This window comes from Heptranchias perlo, chromosome 3, assembly GCF_035084215.1.
Source record: "Heptranchias perlo isolate sHepPer1 chromosome 3, sHepPer1.hap1, whole genome shotgun sequence".
Lineage (NCBI taxonomy): Eukaryota > Metazoa > Chordata > Chondrichthyes > Hexanchiformes > Hexanchidae > Heptranchias > Heptranchias perlo.
In genome coordinates this window covers 50,349,252-50,362,022 of record NC_090327.1, presented here as the reverse complement: position 1 = coordinate 50,362,022, position 12,771 = coordinate 50,349,252, and the positions used below count along the sequence as shown (strand labels likewise).

General features: G+C 43.2%; 1 protein-coding gene across 3 annotated transcripts in view; it reads left to right on the top strand.

Annotated features, from left to right (window-relative positions):
- Positions 1 to 3,826: 3,826 nt before the first annotated feature.
- si:dkey-181m9.8 (E3 ubiquitin-protein ligase RNF31) overlaps positions 3,827 to 12,771 on the top strand; it is a 56,021-nt gene continuing 47,076 nt past the window's right edge. For 2 of the 3 annotated variants that reach the window (XM_067975423.1, XM_067975413.1), the window contains exons 1-2: positions 9,111 to 9,198; positions 12,350 to 12,415. In XM_067975423.1, coding sequence (XP_067831524.1) covers positions 12,389 to 12,415 — 27 coding nt within the window. In that variant the 5' untranslated portion in view covers positions 9,111 to 9,198; positions 12,350 to 12,388. Of the gene's footprint in view, positions 3,910 to 9,107; positions 9,199 to 12,349; positions 12,416 to 12,771 lie in introns of those variants that run through there. The other variant, XM_067975405.1, reaches the window with a different exon arrangement.

Sequence of the window (12,771 nt, the reverse complement as noted above, 5' to 3'; positions counted from 1 at the left end):
ATGCACCATGTTATTTGTATCACATGCACCCTGTTATTTGTATCACATGCACCATGTTATTTGTGTTGTCACATGCACCCTGTTATTTGTATCACATGCACCATGTTATTTGTATCACATGCACCCTGTTATTTGTGTTGTCACATGCACCCTGTTATTTGTATCACATGCACCCTGTTATTTGTATCACATGCACCCTGCTATTTGTATCACATGCACCCTGTTATTTGTATCACATGCACCCTGTTATTTGTATCACATGCACCATGTTATTTGTATCACATGCACCCTGTTATTTGTATCACATGCACCATGTTATTTGTTTTGTCACATGCACCCTGTTATTTGTATCACATGCACCATGTTATTTGTATCACATGCACCCTGCTATTTGTATCACATGCACCCTGTTATTTGTATCACATGCACCATGTTATTTGTATCACATGCACCCTGTTATTTGTATCACATGCACCATGTTATTTGTATCACATGCACCCTGTTATTTGTATCACATGCACCCTGTTATTTGTATCACATGCACCCTGTTATTTGTATCACATGCACCATGTTATTTGTATCACATGCACCCTGTTATTTGTATCACATGCACCATGTTATTTGTTTTGTCACATGCACCCTGTTATTTGTATCACATGCACCCTGTTATTTGTATCACATGCACCATGTTATTTGTTTTGTCACATGCACCCTGTTATTTGTATCACATGCCCCCTGTTATTTGTATCACATGCACCATGTTATTTGTATCACATGCACCATGTTATTTGTATCACATGCACCCTGTTATTTGTATCACATGCACCATGTTATTTGTTTTGTCACATGCACCCTGTTATTTGTATCACATGCACCATGTTATTTGTATCACATGCACCATGTTATTTGTATCACATGCACCCTGTTATTTGTATCACATGCACCATGTTATTTGTTTTGTCACATGCACCCTGTTATTTGTATCACATGCACCCTGTTATTTGTATCACCTTCACCCTGTTATTTGTATCACATGCACCCTGTTATTTGTATCACCTGCACCCTGTTATTTGTATCACATGCACCCTGTTATTTGTATCACCTGCACCCTGTTATTTGTATCACATGCACCCTGTTATTTGTGTTGTGACATGCACCATGTTATTTGTATCACATGCACCCTGTTATTTGTATCACATGCACCATGTTATTTGTGTTGTCACATGCACCCTGTTATTTGTATCACATGCACCATGTTATTTGTATCACATGCACCCTGTTATTTGTGTTGTCACATGCACCCTGTTATTTGTATCACATGCACCCTGTTATTTGTATCACATGCACCCTGCTATTTGTATCACATGCACCCTGTTATTTGTATCACATGCACCCTGTTATTTGTATCACATGCACCATGTTATTTGTATCACATGCACCCTGTTATTTGTATCACATGCACCATGTTATTTGTTTTGTCACATGCACCCTGTTATTTGTATCACATGCACCATGTGATTTGTATCACATGCACCCTGCTATTTGTATCACATGCACCATGTTATTTGTATCACCTGCACCCTGTTATTTGTATCACATGCACCCTGTTATTTGTATCACATGCACCCTGTTATTTGTATCACATGCACCATGTTATTTGTATCACATGCACCCTGTTATTTGTATCACATGCACCCTGTTATTTGTATCACATGCACCCTGTTATTTGTATCACATGCACCATGTTATTTGTATCACATGCACCCTGTTATTTGTATCACATGCACCATGTTATTTGTTTTGTCACATGCACCCTGTTATTTGTATCACATGCACCCTGTTATTTGTATCACATGCACCATGTTATTTGTTTTGTCACATGCACCCTGTTATTTGTATCACATGCACCCTGTTATTTGTATCACATGCACCATGTTATTTGTATCACATGCACCATGTTATTTGTATCACATGCACCATGTTATTTGTTTTGTCACATGCACCCTGTTATTTGTATCACATGCACCATGTTATTTGTATCACATGCACCATGTTATTTGTATCACATGCACCCTGTTATTTGTATCACATGCACCCTGTTATTTGTATCACATGCACCATGTTATTTGTTTTGTCACATGCACCCTGTTATTTGTATCACATGCACCATGTTATTTGTATCACATGCACCATGTTATTTGTATCACATGCACCCTGTTATTTGTATCACATGCACCATGTTATTTGTATCACATGCACCCTGTTATTTGTATCACATGCACCATGTTATTTGTTTTGTCACATGCACCATGTTATTTGTATCACATGCACCATGTTATTTGTATCACATGCACCCTGTTATTTGTATAACATGCACCCTGTTATTTGTATCACATGCACCATGTTATTTGTTTTGTCACATGCACCATGTTATTTGTATCACATGCACCATGTTATTTGTTTTGTCACATGCACCCTGTTATTTGTATCACATGCACCATGTTATTTGTATCACATGCACCCTGTTATTTGTATCACATGCACCCTGTTATTTGTTTTGTCACATGCACCCTGTTATTTGTATCACATGCACCATGTTATTTGTATCACATGCACCCTGTTATTTGTATCACATGCACCATGTTATTTGTATCACATGCACCCTGTTATTTGTATCACATGCACCCTGTTATTTGTTTTGTCACATGCACCATGTTATTTGTATCACATGCACCATGTTATTTGTATCACATGCACCCTGTTATTTGTATCACATGCACCATGTTATTTGTTTTGTCACATGCACCTTGTTATTTTATCACATGCACCATGTTATTTGTATCACATGCACCCTGTTATTTGTATCACATGCACCATGTTATTTGTTTTGTCACATGCACCATGTTATTTGTATCACATGCACCATGTTATTTGTTTTGTCACATGCACCCTTTTATTTGTATCACATGCACCCTGTTATTTGTATCACATGCACCCTGTTATTTGTTTTGTCACATGCACCCTGTTATTTGTATCACATGCACCCTGTTATTTGTTTTGTCACATGCACCCTGTTATTTGTATCACATGCACCCTGTTATTTGTATCACATGCACCCTGTTATTTGTGTTGTCACATGCACCCTGTTATTTGTATCACATGCACCCTGTTATTTGTATCACATGCACCCTGTTATTTGTATCACATGCACCCTGTTATTTGTATCACATGCACCCTGTTATTTGTATCACCTGCACCCTGTTATTTGTATCACATGCACCCTGTTATTTGTATCACATGCACCCTGTTATTTGTATCACATGCACCATGTTATTTGTATCACATGCACCCTGTTATTTGTATCACCTGCACCCTGTTATTTTTATCACATGCACCCTGTTATTTGTATCACATGCACCCTGTTATTTGTATCACATGCACCATGTTATTTGTATCACATGCACCCTGTTATTTGTATCACATGCACCCTGTTATTTGTATCACATGCACCCTGTTATTTGTATCACATGCACCCTGTTATTTGTATCACCTGCACCCTGTTATTTGTATCACATGCACCCTGTTATTTGTATCACATGCACCCTGTTATTTGTATCACATGCACCATGTTATTTGTATCACATGCACCCTGTTATTTGTATCACCTGCACCCTGTTATTTTTATCACATGCACCCTGTTATTTGTATCACATGCACCATGCTATGTGCAATTTGTTGGGTGTTGCACTTCACGGGCGTTGCAACTGCATGTCACGTGTTCGGCTGCGTTCTACGTGATGACGTTTTAGTTTGTGTTTCGGTTTCATTCTGTGTGTTGAATTGCGGGTTTTTGCAGGCGGGGGAATGATGAACCTGACGCGGAACAAATTAAATAGCGGCCTGATAGAGGTGAGCCGGTCGCGGCAGCGGCTTTTCGTCGCGTCCGCCTGGAAGATACGGGAACACAGACTCGGGACTGGGGCACAGGCGGCTGGGTGTCGGTGAGGGGCAGGAGCGGCGGTGAGCGAGGAGTGACGCACACTGGACAGTGCAGTATATTGCACCCTGCAACCTGGGGTTACAGTGAGGAATGGTTTATATTGCACCCTGCAACCTGGGGTTACAGTGAGGAATGGTTTATATTGCACCCTGCAACCTGGGGTTACAGTGAGGAATGGTTTATATTGCACCCTGCAACCTGGGGTTACAGTGAGGAATGGTTTATATTGCACCCTGCAACCTGGGGTTACAGTGAGGAATGGTTTATATTGCACCCTGCAACCTGGGGTTACAGTGAGGAATGGTTTATATTGCACCCTGCAACCTGGGGTTACAGTGAGGAATGGTTTATATTGCACCCTGCAACCTGGGGTTACAGTGAGGAATGGTTCATATTGCACCCTGCAACCTGGGGTTACAGTGAGGAATGGTTCATATTGCACCCTGCAACCTGGGGTTACAGTGAGGAATGGTTCATATTGCACCCTGCAACCTGGGGTTACAGTGAGGAATGGTTCATATTGCACCCTGCAACCTGGGGTTACAGTGAGGAATGGTTTATATTGCACCCTGCAACCTGGGGTTACAGTGAGGAATGGTTCATATTGCACCCTGCAACCTGGGGTTACAGTGAGGAATGGTTTATATTGCACCCTGCAACCTGGGGTTACAGTGAGGAATGGTTCATATTGCACCCTGCAACCTGGGGTTACAGTGAGGAATGGTTCATATTGCACCCTGCAACCTGGGGTTACAGTGAGGAATGGTTTATATTGCACCCTGCAACCTGGGGTTACAGTGAGGAATGGTTCATATTGCACCCTGCAACCTGGGGTTACAGTGAGGAATGGTTTATATTGCACCCTGCAACCTGGGGTTACAGTGAGGAATGGTTTATATTGCACCCTGCAACCTGGGGTTACAGTGAGGAATGGTTTATATTGCACCCTGCAACCTGGGGTTACAGTGAGGAATGGTTTATATTGCACCCTGCAACCTGGGGTTACAGTGAGGAATGGTTCATATTGCACCCTGCAACCTGGGGTTACAGTGAGGAATGGTTTATATTGCACCCTGCAACCTGGGGTTACAGTGAGGAATGGTTTATATTGCACCCTGCAACCTGGGGTTACAGTGAGGAATGGTTTATATTGCACCCTGCAACCTGGGGTTACAGTGAGGAATGGTTCATATTGCACCCTGCAACCTGGGGTTACAGTGAGGAATGGTTTATATTGCACCCTGCAACCTGGGGTTACAGTGAGGAATGGTTCATATTGCACCCTGCAACCTGGGGTTACAGTGAGGAATGGTTTATATTGCACCCTGCAACCTGGGGTTACAGTGAGGAATGGTTCATATTGCACCCTGCAACCTGGGGTTACAGTGAGGAATGGTTTATATTGCACCCTGCAACCTGGGGTTACAGTGAGGAATGGTTCATATTGCACCCTGCAACCTGGGGTTACAGTGAGGAATGGTTTATATTGCACCCTGCAACCTGGGGTTACAGTGAGGAATGGTTCATATTGCACCCTGCAACCTGGGGTTACAGTGAGGAATGGTTCATATTGCACCCTGCAACCTGGGGTTACAGTGAGGGATGGTTTATATTGCACCCTGCAACCTGGGGTTACAGTGAGGAATGGTTTATATTGCACCCTGCAACCTGGGGTTACAGTGAGGGATGGTTTATATTGCACCCTGCAACCTGGGGTTACAGTGAGGGATGGTTTATATTGCACCCTGCAACCTGGGGTTACAGTGAGGGATGGTTTATATTGCACCCTGCAACCTGGGGTTACAGTGAGGGATGGTTTATATTGCACCCTGCAACCTGGGGTTACAGTGAGGAATGGTTTATATTGCACCCTGCAACCTGGGGTTACAGTGAGGAATGGTTTATATTGCACCCTGCAACCTGGGGTTACAGTGAGGAATGGTTTATATTGCACCCTGCAACCTGGGGTTACAGTGAGGAATGGTTTATATTGCACCCTGCAACCTGGGGTTACAGTGAGGAATGGTTTATATTGCACCCTGCAACCTGGGGTTACAGTGAGGGATGGTTTATATTGCACCCTGCAACCTGGGGTTACAGTGAGGGATGGTTTATATTGCACCCTGCAACCTGGGGTTACAGTGAGGAATGGTTCATATTGCACCCTGCAACCTGGGGTTACAGTGAGGGATGGTTTATATTGCACCCTGCAACCTGGGGTTACAGTGAGGAATGGTTTATATTGCACCCTGCAACCTGGGGTTACAGTGAGGGATGGTTTATATTGCACCCTGCAACCTGGGGTTACAGTGAGCAATGGTTTATATTGCACCCTGCAACCTGGGGTTACAGTGAGCAATGGTTTATATTGCACCCTGCAACCTGGGGTTACAGTGAGGGATGGTTTATATTGCACCCTGCAACCTGGGGTTACAGTGAGGAATGGTTTATATTGCACCCTGCAACCTGGGGTTACAGTGAGGAATGGTTTATATTGCACCCTGCAACCTGGGGTTACAGTGAGGAATGGTTTATATTGCACCCTGCAACCTGGGGTTACAGTGAGGAATGGTTCATATTGCACCCTGCAACCTGAGGTTACAGTGAGGAATGGTTCATATTGCACCCTGCAACCTGGGGTTACAGTGAGGAATGGTTTATATTGCACCCTGCAACCTGGGGTTACAGTGAGGAATGGTTTATATTGCACCCTGCAACCTGGGGTTACAGTGAGCAATGGTTTATATTGCACCCTGCAACCTGGGGTTACAGTGAGGAATGGTTTATATTGCACCCTGCAACCTGGGGTTACAGTGAGGAATGGTTTATATTGCACCCTGCAACCTGGGGTTACAGTGAGGAATGGTTTATATTGCACCCTGCAATCTGGGGTTACAGTGAGCAATGGTTTATATTGCACCCTGCAACCTGGGGTTACAGTGAGGAATGGTTTATATTGCACCCTGCAACCTGGGGTTACAGTGAGGAATGGTTTATATTGCACCCTGCAACCTGGGGTTACAGTGAGGAATGGTTTATATTGCACCCTGCAATCTGGGGTTACAGTGAGGAATGGTTTATATTGCACCCTGCAATCTGGGGTTACAGTGAGGGATGGTTTATATTGCACCCTGCAACCTGGGGTTACAGTGAGGAATGGTTTATATTGCAACCTGGGGTTACAGTGAGGAATGGTTTATATTGCACCCTGCAACCTCGGGTTACAGTGAGGAATGGTTTATATTGCATCCTGCAATCTGGGTTTACAGTGAGGAATGGTTTATATTGCATCCTGCAATCTGGGTTTACAGTGAGGAATGGTTTATATTGCATCCTGCAATCTGGGGTTACAGTGAGGGATGGTTTATATTGCACCCTGCAATCTGGGGTTACAGAGAGGAATGGTTTATATTGCACCCTGCAATCTGGGGTTACAGAGAGGAATGGTTTATATTGAACCCCGCAACCCGGGGTTACAGGAAGGAATGGTTTATATAGCACCCTGCGATCTGGGTTTACAGTGAGGAATGGTTTATATTGAACCCCGCAACCTGGGGTTACAGTGGGTTTATATTGCACCCTGCAATCTGGGTTTACAGTGAGGTGCGATGTATATTGCATTCTGGGGTCTGGGATTAGAGTGCAGAGTGGTGTGTATTGCACTCTTGGAGCTGTTAACTTTTTGAGAAAGGACATCTAAATGCCATTTTGAACCAAATACCATTTGTGAACCAAAAATTGCTTATTTCTACCCCATTGACTGATGTTTATCAGAGCTGCTTTCAAAGGTTCTGTGCTGACAGTCCGTGGTGCTGTCTTTCAGCTGTGATGTTAAACCAAGGCTCTAAGATGGACATAAAAGATCCCATGGCACTTCTGTAAGAAGAGCAGGAGAGTTCTGATGTCCTGGCCAGCATTTATCCCTCAACCAACATCACTAAAACAGGTTATCTGGTCATTTAACTCATTTCTGTTTGTGGGACCTTGCTGTGCGCATATTGGTTGCCACGTTTCCCTACACTACAAAAGTGACTACACTACAAAAGTGCTTTATTGGTTGTGAAGTGCTTTGGGTCGTCCAGAGGCTGAGAGATCCATTATACTGTTCTCTCTTTCTGGAAGCACATGAATTGGAGGAAGAAAGAGAGGAAAAACAGGCTTGCAGTGGCAGAAAGAGGAGCAGCACTGGGAGCATCGAAGAGCCCCTAAAATTTCAGACAAATGTGTAGAAGTGCTGTTGACAGAGATAAGGACAAGGATTGACTCTTTGGCACCCCTTATGAAAGACAGTATGGAGGGAGGTGGCACAGCCAGCCAGTGCTAGAGGGGAAATAAGAGATTGTGTCTTCTGAAGCTGTTACTCAGCTGTAGCACTTAAGGGTAAAGGAGAGGGTGTATCTGGGCTGGGATTTTTTGCAAGAGCTCACTTTGGCACCAAGACTGGGAGAAAAGGAGATTGGGACTTGCAATCACTGCTGGGAGGGAGGGATTGAGTAGGAAGCTAGACTGGTCAGAAAATGGAGAATCATGCCAGGCAAAGGGGAACCTGTTACTCAGCCTGGTTAAATTGAATTAGGATTAGGACTGGGAAGATTAGGTGGAAGAGTGGCTGCCTTTACTTTGAAAAAAAAATAGAAATCCGGCAAGTTCTTGCCACCCACAGACCAATCAAAGGAGGAACGAATCACTTGATTCTCAGGGATCAGTTAGATTCCTAAAAGTGTCACAGCTTCAAAAATAGCATTTGTAATAATGGCCAGTTTTGTGTTGGGGTCTGATATGCAGTAGGAATGAGGATGAGGCCACCCATATCATTCACAAAAGATTGTTGCAGCTGGTAGAGAGAGGAGGCCTAGCTCATCAGTCTGGGTTGTTTCAGCACCACCTCCCAGAAGACAAAGAGCATCATCTTGACGAGCTGCAGTTCCTAGCACTTTTTTTAAGAAAAACCTCTTGGAATCAAATGTTATTTTATATGCTATATAAGGTTTGATTTTGTAGATTTTCAAATATTTAGAAATGATCAACTAATAACAATAAAAGGAATTTATATTTTGATCTTATAATATGCAATGTTGCAAATAATTCTTATTTTTTTCTTTTACAGTGTTCATATAGTTATCCAGCAGAGGTTGTGAAAGAACTTAAAAATGTACAAGCAATGTACAGAGATCTCACTGTCTGTTTTGACTTTTATTGTAAGTGATGGTTCACTGTTTACATTGAGATGGGCAAATTATATTTAATTGTTCTCCTGTACATGATTAAAATGCATAATTCCACATTTATTTACTTAGAAAAGAGAGTCCCTGGAAAATGTTACTGTAAAATACAGGGTTTTTTTTCTGAGTGCAAATTTTGGTGAGTTTAAGAAGAAAATACAACACTGTATGATGAGGCAAAAACAAAAACAACTTGCATTTATATGGCACCTTTAACGTAGTAAAACGTCCCAAGGTGCCTCACAGGAGCTTTATCAAATAAAATTTGACATCAAGCCATGTTAGGAGATATTAGGTCAGGTGACCAAAAACTTGGTCAAAGAGGTAGGTTTTAAGAAGAAGTGAGAGGTAGAGAGGTTTAGGGAGGGAATTCCAGAGCTTAGGGCCTATGCAGCTGAAGGCACGGTCACCAATGGTGGAGCGATTAAAATCGGGAATGTGCAAGAGGCCAGAATTGGAGGAGCGTAGAGATCTCGGAGGGGGTTGTAGTGCTGGAGGAGGTTACAGAGATAGGGAGAGGCGAAGCTATGGAGGGATTTGAAATAATAACAGAAAATGCTGGAGAAGCTCAGCAAGTGAGGCAGTATCTGTAGAGAAAGAAACAGAGTTAACGTTTCAGGTCGAAGACATTTTGTCAGAACTGGAAGATGTTAAAAGAGTTAAAGTTTTTAAGCAAGTATAGAGCCAGGGAAAGGGGGGAAGGAAAGAACAAAAGGGAAGGACTGTGATAGGGTAGAGGGAAAAAGTGATTAAATGATAAAAGGGATGATGGTGCAAGGCAAGGAGGGTGGTAATGGGACAGGTTAAGAAACAAAAGGTGGGTCTGGAGTAGCTGTGAATGGCAACAGCAGAACCATTAACAACACTTGCTATCCAAAAAAATGGAAGCAATGGTTATGATCTGAAGTTATTGAAATCAGTGTTGAGTCCGGAAGGTTGTAAAGTGCCTAAACAAAAGATTAGGTGCTGTTCCTTGAGCTTACATTGAGCTTCATTGGAACAATGTAAGAGGCTGAAGACAGAGAGGTCAGAGTGGGAGTGGGACGGGGAATTAAAATGGCAAGCGACCGGAAGCTCAGGGTCACGCTTGCAGTCAGAGTGGAGGTGTTCAGCAAAGCGATCACCCAATCTGCGTTTGGTCTCCCCAATGTAGAGGAGACCGTATTGTGAGCAGCGAATACAGTATACTAAATTGAAAGAAGTACAAGTAAATCGCTGTTTCACCTGTAAGGAGTGTTTGGGGCCCTGGACAGTGGGAAGGGAGGAGGTGAAGGGGCAGGTGTTGCATCTCCTGTGCTTGCACGGGAAGGTGCCGTGGGGAGGAGAGCAGGTTTTGGGGGTGATGGAAGAGTAGGCTAGGGTGTCGGGGAGGGAACGGTCCTTTCGGAATGCTGAAAGGGGAGGGGAGGGGTAGATGTGTTTGGTGGTGGGATCGCGCTGGAGGTGGTGGAAATGGCAAAGGATTATACGTTGAATGTGGAGGCTGGTGGGGTGGAAGGTGAGGATATTGGGCACTCTATCATGGTTCTGGGCGGGAAAGGAAGGGGTGAGGGCAGAAGTGCGGGAAATAGGACGGACGCAGTCGAGGGCCCTATCAACTATAGTGGATGGGAATCCTCGGTTGAGGAAAAAGGAAGACGTATCGGACGCACTGGTGTGGAAGGTGGCATCGTCAGAACAGATGCAACAGAGACGAAGAAACTAGGAGAAGGGAATAGAGTCCTTACAGGAAGCGGGGTGGGAGGACGTGCAATCAAGGTAGCTGTGGGAGTCAGTGAGCTTATAATGGATGTTGGTTGACAGCCTGTCCCCAGAAATGGCGATAGAGAAGCCGAGGAAGGGAAGGGAAGAGTCGGAGATGGACCATGTGAAGGCAAGGGAAGGGTGGAAATTGGAAGCAAAGTTGATAACATTTTCCAGTTCGGGGCGAGAGCAGGAAGTGGCACCGATACAGTCATCTATGTACCGGAAAAAGAGGCGAGGGAGGGGACCTGAGTAGGACTGGAACAAGGAATATCCCACGTAGAGGGATTTGAAAACAAGGATGAGAATGTTAAACCTCCTCACTTGCAGGAAGACATCATTGCTCATTATCACATTGCTGTTTGTGGGACTTTGTGCAAATTGGCTTTCCTACATTACAACAGTGACTACACTTCAAAAAGTACTTCATTTTAGCTGTAAAGTGCTTTGGGATGTCCTGAGGTCACTATATGAATGCAAGTCTTTTTTCTTTCAAAGGGAAAAAGGAGATTTGGGGGGAAATTAAAGACATGGTCAAAGTGAGTTTTGAGGTTTTGAAAACAGGGATGAAGGTGACAAGATGGAGGAAACTGGGCAGTGTGTTTCAGAGTGTAAGAGCATAGTGGCTGAACGAGTAGCCACTGATTGAATGGGGGGCAAGGAGAAGCCCAGTGTTAGAGAAGTGAAATGTATGTGTATGGGTGTGTAAGGCAAGAGGAGATTACTATGTTAGGATTGGGATGAGGACATGTAGAGTGAATCAACTTGCCAGGACATGGGGAGCCAGTGAACCCTGGAGGGGACGGTTAATACGAGTGCCTAACGTGTTTGGGTGAAGATGCAGGCAGCAGTATTTTGAATGAGTTGAAGCTTTTGGGACAGAGAGGCTGGCTAGCGGAGCATTCAAAAATTTGAACCCTAAGATAATGAAATCATTGGCATCTCCATTACACTATATAATCCTCTCCTTATCAATACGTGAGGGAGGGGCCCTGAGTAGGACTGGAACAAGAAATGTCCCACGTAGAGGGATTTGAAAACAAGGATGAGAATGTTAAACCTCCTCACTTGCAGGAAGACATCATTGGTCAGTATCACATTGCTGTTTGTGGGATTGAGTAAATATGTGCACAATTGCGACATTTGAGCCTGAAAATACCACTAACACACTCGGTACTCTGTAATAAAAAGACAATTTGACATAATAAATCAGAGGCTTGATATATTCTATGTTACATGAGAACAGTGTATCCTCCAATGTTACTATATATTTCTTTGATATTAGAGTAAATACATCTGAATGAAGGTAGCTAAGTCAAGTCATGGTAGGTCGCAATATTTCTTTAATCCACTTTGTGAAAATATATTTTCCTTTTCCTTCCAGGTCATAGAACAGAAGTTAAAAATAAACTGGTTAATTTGAATGGTACTATTCCAGTGCCATGCAAAGGTAAGACAACACAGTATGGTAGCTATATTAGATTGTTAGGAACAAACAAATAGATCTGTATTGGTTGGCAATTTGGACTAACAGTTAAACTAGGGTTTCCCTTGGTAGATGTGCTTTTCCAGTCTTGAGAAATTTTATCTGAGAAACACTGCTGAAGGTGAAGTTGGGTTTTATCTTCAACAGCACTAGACCTTCAAAGCAAGTATTGATTTTAGAAAAATTACTTATAATACAAGAACAATTCATTGATGGCTTAACAAATTGATTCTTAAGAATAAGTAGGCTATTCCAACAAGAACTTGCTCAGCTTTTTTTGTCAGAAGTTTCCCTTTTTCTCCATCAATATTCAACAGATG